Source organism: Vulpes vulpes, chromosome 5 (genome assembly GCF_048418805.1).
Source record: "Vulpes vulpes isolate BD-2025 chromosome 5, VulVul3, whole genome shotgun sequence".
NCBI lineage: Eukaryota > Metazoa > Chordata > Mammalia > Carnivora > Canidae > Vulpes > Vulpes vulpes.
The window spans coordinates 76,245,676-76,253,881 of NC_132784.1; the positions used below are offsets into that span (position 1 = coordinate 76,245,676).

General features: G+C 34.9%; 1 protein-coding gene across 1 annotated transcript; it reads right to left on the reverse strand.

Moving 5' to 3' along the window:
- Positions 1 to 2,805: 2,805 nt before the first annotated feature.
- On the reverse strand, positions 2,806 to 3,738 carry LOC140598918 (olfactory receptor 4C11). Its single transcript, XM_072757356.1, has one exon. It carries the CDS (start codon positions 3,736 to 3,738, stop codon positions 2,806 to 2,808), a length of 933 nt encoding a protein of 310 aa, XP_072613457.1.
- Between the last annotated feature and the right edge of the window lie 4,468 nt (positions 3,739 to 8,206).

The following is an 8,206-nucleotide window of genomic DNA, read 5'->3' on the forward strand; positions in this document are numbered from 1 at the left end:
CTTAGCTGAAGATTTTTCTGTCTATTCTGACATTTCTGTCTTTCAAGTGTAGTATATTTGCATTTAATGTAGTGTCTAAATATTTCGGAATGAGTTCATCTTATTGTAGTTTATTTTCCCCTTTATAACTCATTTTATTTCTTTTCTATGTTCTTTTGAACTAATTGAGTAGATGATTTTGGTCTAATATTCATTTTTATCTTCTTGACATATTTTAAATAATAGACTTTATTTTTTACAAGAATTTCAGGCTCACAGGAAGTTGAGAAGAAGTTATGGGGATTTCCTTTATCTCCTCTGATCTATAAATAAGCAGAAGGACTGAATAGACATTTTCCAAATACATTCAAATGGCTGACAGGTACATGAAAAGGTGCTCAACCTCACTCATCCTCAGAGAAAGGCAAATCAAAATCAAATTGAGATATCACTTCACATCTGTTAGAATGAATATTATTGGGAAGACAAGAGATCAGAAATATTGGTGAGGCTGTGGAGTAAAGGGATCCAATGTATACTATTGATGGGTATGCAAATTTGTACCATCATTATGGAAAAGAACATAGAGGTTCCTCAAAAAATTAACAATCCTACTGTTGGGTTCATATTCAAAGGATCTGAAATCATGAAGGGCTAACTTTATTCTTAGGTTCATTGCATCATTATCCACTGTAGCCATGGTGTGGGTACAACCTCATCCTTGACTGATGAATCAATATAGAAAATGTGAGGTGTTTATGATGCAGACTTTATAAAGAAGAAAATTCTGCCATTTGAAATAGCATGGATGAAGCTGGAAGACTTTACATTAAGTGAAACAAGCAAGACACACAAGAGAAATACTGCAAGATCTCATGTATCGATGAAAATGCTATAACTCAATTCATAGAAGCAGAGAGTAGAATGGTGGTTACAAGGGGCCAGGGATTGAGGAAATGGAGAGATGTTGGCACAAGGTTTCAAGGCTTCAGTTATGCAGAATGAATAAACTATATAGAGAAGATAGATGTGCTAATTAGATTGTGGTGTTGTTTCACACTATATGTATATCAAAAAATCAAGTTGTACACATGAAATATACATTTTTTTATGTCAGCATGCCAACTTTGAGACACTAGTGCAGTGACTAAGCTTCATAATATCCCAGAAAGCAAAAATTAGTGACAACACTGAAAGCATGGTATTTTAATGAATTCATTTTAAGATATTCTTTGGCAGGAAGAAAATATTGATATTGAAAAATTTTTTTCAGGTAAATAATGGGGAACAGAATTAAAAATGAAATGGAATATGATAACAGTTATAAGGATGTGGTATACTTGAATACACTGAAATCAATGGAATTTATTCCTTTATTCATTCATTTATGTATTTATAAAAAGGTTTTATTTAAATTACATTTAGTTAACATACAGTGTAATATACAGGTGATTAAATATTTACAGAGGACATAGTTCACCACAACAGGTGTACTCTTTAATCCCCATCACCTATTTAACCCATCCTCCTACTACCGCCTTTCTGGTAACCATCAGTTTATTCTCTATAGTTAAGAGCCCGTTTCTTGGCTTGTCTCTTTTTCTTTCTTCCCCTATGTTCATTTTTTTTTTTGTTTTCTAAACTCCACATGGATGAAATCACATGGTATTCACATGGTATTTCTCTTTCTCTGACTGACGTTTTGCTTAGCATAATGCTCTCTAGCTCCATCCTTGTCATGGCAAATGACAAGATCTCTTTCTTTTTTATTTCTGAGTAATATTCCATTATATATGTGATCTATCTATGTATCATCTATCTATGTATCATCTATGTATCATCTATCTACCATCATCTATCATTTATCTATGTATCTATGTATCTATCATCTATCTATCTATCTATCTATCTATCTATCTATCTATCATCTATAAATGCCACATTTTTATCCATACATCAGTCAATGGACACCTGAGTGGTTTCCATAATTTGTCTACTGTTAAAAATGATGCTATAAACATTGGGGTGCATATATGTCTTTGAATTAGTATTTTGGTTCCCTGAAATCAATGAATTTTAAAAGTTCATAAAATAACCATTGGTATGTATATATTCAATGTATGGCTGCTAATCTGCTCTGCTAACTATATGCATCAAAATTCAATTGGCAAGTCTAACTTAGAATAGATACTACACCTTTGCTAAGAAAGTACAAACATAGAAAGTGGGTTCCTGCTGCAAAAGTAGATTGTGTCTAGCCCCATTGACCAGAGAAGCCAAGTGAGTATCTCTGAATGCCTCTGGTACATTCTTTTACTCCACTGGTATGGAACTTTTTAAAGATAAACTAATGATATAACTAATGATATCATTATATAAAGATATAATGAAAAGAACTTCTTGATACATAAAGTTAGTTCATTTGCCCTGAAAGTGTTCAAGAGAGAGCAGGATACCTTATTTGAAATGTGCTATAGAAGTAATTACAAATCATAGAGAACAGACGATACTTTATTTATGGGTACTCACTGTTTGAAGAGTTGTGATTGTATAAATATCTTTCTTATTATCAACCAAAGTGTAGACTGAGATGTGAGGAGTATCTCACAATCAGCAATGTCAAAATTGAGCTTTCAGGAAAAGAAGGAGTGACTGGTGACAATATGAAGGAAGCTACTAGTTTGAGGGCAGAAGTACAGAGAAAAAATAAGGAAATTTCGTGTAATGCAGAATAGTTCTTCAGGAAAGACAGGATATACTTACTCCAGGATATACTCCATCATATTTGATATTTCCACAGATTAAGTATCTACCAAAGTCCTCAATTCATCTTTTGCTTTCTGAGGTAATTTTGATATGCCATAGCTTTTTCATGGCATTTTTCACTTCTGCATTCCTCAGTGTGTAGATAAGTGGATTGAGAAAAGGTGTCCCAATAGTATAAAAAACGGCCACCATCTTGTCCATGGGGAAAGTGGTTGGGGGGCGTGTATAAATGAATATACAGGGACCAAAGAATAAGATTACTACAATTATGTGAGAAGTGCAAGTAGAGAGAGCTTTTTTCCTCCCTTCTGCACTGTGGTTTCGCAGGGAATGCAAGATGACAATGTAGGAGATCATCAGAATCACAAAACTGCTTGAGCAAATGGCCCCACTATTAGACACCAACAGTAGGTTGATCTTATAAGTGTCCATGCAGGCAAGTTTCAGCAAGGGCTGCAAATCACAGCAGTAATGATCAATCAAATTGGGTCCACAGAAGGGCAATCTCAAAGCCAGGATAATCTGGGCTATAGAATGGATAAAAGATCCAATCCATGCCAGAACAATTAGGATGGTGCAGACCTGCCGTCTCATGATGGTTGGGTAACGTAAGGGCATACAGATGGCCACATAGCGATCAACGGCCATGAGGATGAGGACAAAGATCTCCATGCAGCCAAATAAGTGTAGTGCAAAGACCTGAGTCATGCACTCATTGTAAGTTATGATTTTTTTCGCAGAGAGTGAATCCACAATTAGTCTGGGGGCTGTGGAAGTTGAAAAGCAGGAATCAGCAAAGGACAAATAAAATAGGAAAAAGTACATGGGGCTCCCAAGTGTCCGGCTGGACTTGATGGTCACAATAATAAGCAAATTCCCAACCACAGTTCCCACATAAAAAATGGAGAAGATTACAAATATCATTTTCTGTCTTATAGGATCTTGGGTTAGTCCTAACAGTATGAACTCTGTTACACTGTTATTTTGCTGCATTATTTCAGGCAAAGTGAAGAAAATGCAAATTAGATATAATCTGCAAAGAAAAAATATTATGAAATGAATTTGGAGGTCAAATTTATATACTTGATTATGGAAGTGTCACTTTCCATTTTATAATCCCCTTGTATTCTTCTGAATAAAGTGGAAATCATGATATTTATTCACAATCTATTCAACTGATTGCTTATGGAAATAATATAATATATCGACAATGAAAGAGGACTTGATTCTTCAGGCATAATAAACATTAGTTTATGGGGTTTGGTTTGAGAAGGTACCTTCTGAGCTGAATGTCTTTCCTTATTTTATGTCAAGGACCTGTTAGGGTAGAATGATGCAAAATGGGGAAAAATTATGTATGATTTACATATTCCACTTTCACATTACTTCAACCTGGGAATTAAGTTAACAAGTATCTTCTATTAAATATTCTGAATATTCAAGGAATGATGTAGAGAATTTGATAGTGTTTTCCTTAATGAAACCTAAATCAGGGAGAGAGGGAGAGAGAGAGAGAGAAAGAGAAAGAGAACAAGAGAAACAAAATTTTAGCAGTGAACTTTCAGTCAACTGGTCCATTCTAACATGAAATTTATTTTAATAGGTTACTTTGACTAAGCTTATTTCTTCTTACTGTAACTCTCAATAATTTCTGGTTGTTTGCAGTTCTGAATTCAGTCCTTTTAAAAAAATATTTTCATTTATTTATTCATAAGAGATACAGAAAGAGAGGCAGAGACACAGGCAGAGGGAGAAGCAGGCTCCATTCAGGGAGTCAAATGTGGGACTCCATCCCAGGACCCCAGGATCACGCCCTGAGCAGAAGGCAGACATGCTCAACCACTGAATTACCCAGGCATCCCTTTAAATTCAGTTCTATCATGAACCTTTATACTCTTTAAACATACTATGTTGTCCAAAGTTGAATTCTTCATCTCTTTCAGTATTTTAATCAGTCTTTCCGCATAATTTCTTAACACAGAAGGAGCGACTGAGACTAAAATAAAGGATAAATTGAGAACATTTGGCATAAATCAAAATAGTCTTTCAAACTTCATGTTATTTTAAACACCAGGGTTTAGAAAATGAGCTAAGGAAGCTTTAAGTCATAGCTGGAACTTTTCAATAGAATAGTTCAGTAGAATTCTTGGAATCTATATTCTTGATTGTCCCATAACCTGACATCAGTAAGAGAAGGTTAGAAACAGGAAGGGAATTAACATTTATTTACATATACCAAACACTGGAAAAGTCCTTTTCTGTCCTCATCACATGTATTTTCCAAATAGTAGCATAGTTAAATACATAAAGGCCAAGTCATTTATTTACAACATGTATTTCAGACAAATGCATAATTTTCTCAAATATAGGTGGATTTCAGAAATCAATCTTTAAAAATACAGAGCATAGGGGCTCCCTCGAGGCTCAGTCAGTTAAGCATCTGACTTGATTTCCACTCAGATTATGATCACAGGGTTGTGGGATCGATCCCTACAGTGGGCTCCCATGCTGGGCATGGCACCTGATTAAGACTGTTTGTCCCTTTGTCGCTTCCTCTGCTTGTGTTCTCTTTAAATAAATAAAAAAATAAAATATTTTTTAAAAACCAGTGCAAATAAAAATTGGCAAAAAATGATTTCAAAAGAAATTCTTCTTATTAAAAATAGTCTCAAAAATACTAAATTTTATTCATATAAAAATATAATTCACATTTAAATTCTAATTATGTATCTTTTCAACAAAGTGACCTTTTAATGAATGTTTTTCAACAAACAGTGCTGAAAATGATGTGGGAAACAACTGACCCTGCACACATTTGGTAGTTGTTTAACGGGGTGCAATCTCTTGTGGAGTGATTTTCAGCATTAATGATACTTCAATGTCACATAGACACAGGTCTAGTGATTCCATTTGCTCCAAGTAATCTCACTCACAGGCACAAAAACAATCATAGCAGTTCTTTCCATGTTAGCAAAAGGTAAGAAACAACTTCAATGCCCATCATGAAGGAAGCTAAATGAATCAGGGACAATATTTTATGCAATCATCAAAAAAGTGAAGTGGATATTTATGCAATGGTTTCTAAAATATGTTGTAAAGTGATAGAGTTCCAGACTGTATGCAGAGGGTGCTAATATTTTCAATAACAGCAGAATAATATCACACACACACACATACACACACACACACACACACGGACTCAAATCAATTAATTTTATTTAAGAGAGTACCGAGATAGCATAATAGTTGCAGCCTCAGAGTGAGGAAATTGCATTTTGAAATTAGAATTAGGAGGATGACTTGCCCTTTAAAATATTCCCCTTGGTAGTTGAAAATATGTCATAATCATGCCGGATTGAAAAAAAAGCTTTAAAAAAACCTCCTTTTAGTAGATGGTTTGTTAGTCACATTGGCATATTACTGGTCGATAGCAGCCATCTTCTTACATTGGCTCAGAGACAGCAAGATTCCCAGGTCCAGAGGTAGGTTTAAATGTCTGAGAAAGAGGGTGAGTCAGCTGTAGAGGCAGTTCTGGACTCAAGGCTCTTTACCATCTCAGGCCCCAATCACACTGCCATTCACTACAGGTTCCCCTGTAGTCTTATGAGATTGCCAAATATGTTCTTTGTCCAACTCTTCTCCAAAGAGGAATGAAAACTTGTTTGTGGTTTCTAACAATTAGCTATTACAAAAACATATCTATTTATCTATCCATCCATCTACCTATTGATCTATTATCTATCATCTATCTGCCTGATAGAAATATAAACTAAAACATTTGTATAATTCACATAATAATAGAGATAAGAGTGGCATACATTTGAACTAAGCATTGAAGGAAGGTAATTTTTGTCTGCTCACTGCTTAATTTAAGCATCTAGAAAAAAGTACATCTTTAATCATAAGTATTCATAAAGTGAATGAAAGAATTAAGAGAATTTCTTATTGATACAACCCAATAGTGTTTGATCCTATTCAATACTCATTTCCCATTGAACAGGGAAGCCTACTCTACCCAAAGTAAAATCATCATTTCCAAGGAGCATTTCCTGGAACACTCAATAGTGTTTCTATTTGCTTATTATTTCTATTTGCTTATCTCTCTACCAGGAGCTGCTGTCCATTTCTTTTATTCCAATTTCTCACCTTAGATTGTAAAACACTTCTGGAAAATTCTCTAAATTTTCTGTCTGCAAATGCCTTTTATGTGTTAAGTGCACACTGTGACATTGATAGGATTAATTTTCTCTGCATATTAAATGAAAGTAAATGAATCCCCAACACAAATCTTACCAGTTTTGATAAGAGCTTATGCAAAGGATAAGATGTTCAGTGGTTTCCTTGTCTTCTCAAGATAATTTGGCCACTTTACTCAAATAAATTTTTTTTTAATAAAAGTGTTTCAAAAATTCTGTCTGAGCTCTTTAATGTCACTGAGGCTCAGGTTCTCGCCTGCATGGCAGACGACAAAGTTGTCCTGGATTCATCCCACACTGTCTGAAATCCATTCTCGCTGGGAAATGCTTCTCTTTTGCCTTTCTTGCAGTAGTATTTAAACAGGAATGATGCAAAATTATAGGAGTCTGGGGAAGGTCATTCCCTAAAGTGTTTCTTCCCTTTTAATTAAGACACATGAACTAGATGTGATAAAGAACTTAATCTTCAATATGTATTAATAGATTATGGGTAAAAGGTAATCTCTTCTTCCAATTAAAGGTGTTATTTGGGCCATAAATGACATCTTTTGACTAAAAAACCCCAAACAATCAGTGATTATCTACTGGTAGAGTGCCCAGGACTTGGTATCTGATACCATTATCCAAGAAAATGAATTAGGACTTCTTAAAGATATGGCTGATTCTAGGTTTGGTGCAGGGAATGTATAAGATGAACTGGAGCATCTTGTAAGGTTAGAAGGTACAGATGTTAATACACACACACAAGTACAGTCACTCACACTCTTGAGAATATGCCAAAGGGACACAAGAGCCAATGGATAGACCTTCCAATGCCAAAAGCTGGAAAAAAAATTGAGCAACAAAATCAATGACACTGAATTGAAGTATATAACTCATAGTTTATAAAATCCACAAGTTCATAATTATATAACCCTTATATAGATAATTAAAAACGGGTTATAGACAATTCTTCCATTAAAAATAATTCTTAATGATTTTGTAGGTTGTCTGCTCTCAGAAGGTTATAGGATAACTCTCAATCTCTTCTTTGTGTGCTGTACATAACTGAATTCCTTCCTAAAGGCACATTGTGGAATGGGGCAGGGGTACAAATTTACAGAGGAGAAATGTGACGATACCACCTCAGCCAGCTGCTCAGGATTAACATGAACAGTAGTGAATCACATTGAAAGTATGTATCCCCTGGTATGATGTGATGCAAATGGCACTTTGCCTCTGTGACCTCCCAATAACCCACAACCCCAGTCTAATCTTGAATGAAG

Excerpts from the sequence above, each read along its gene's own strand:
- LOC140598918 (XM_072757356.1), bottom strand. The coding sequence starts at position 3,738 with ATGCAGCAAAATAACAGTGTAACAGAGTTCATACTGTTAGGACTAACC.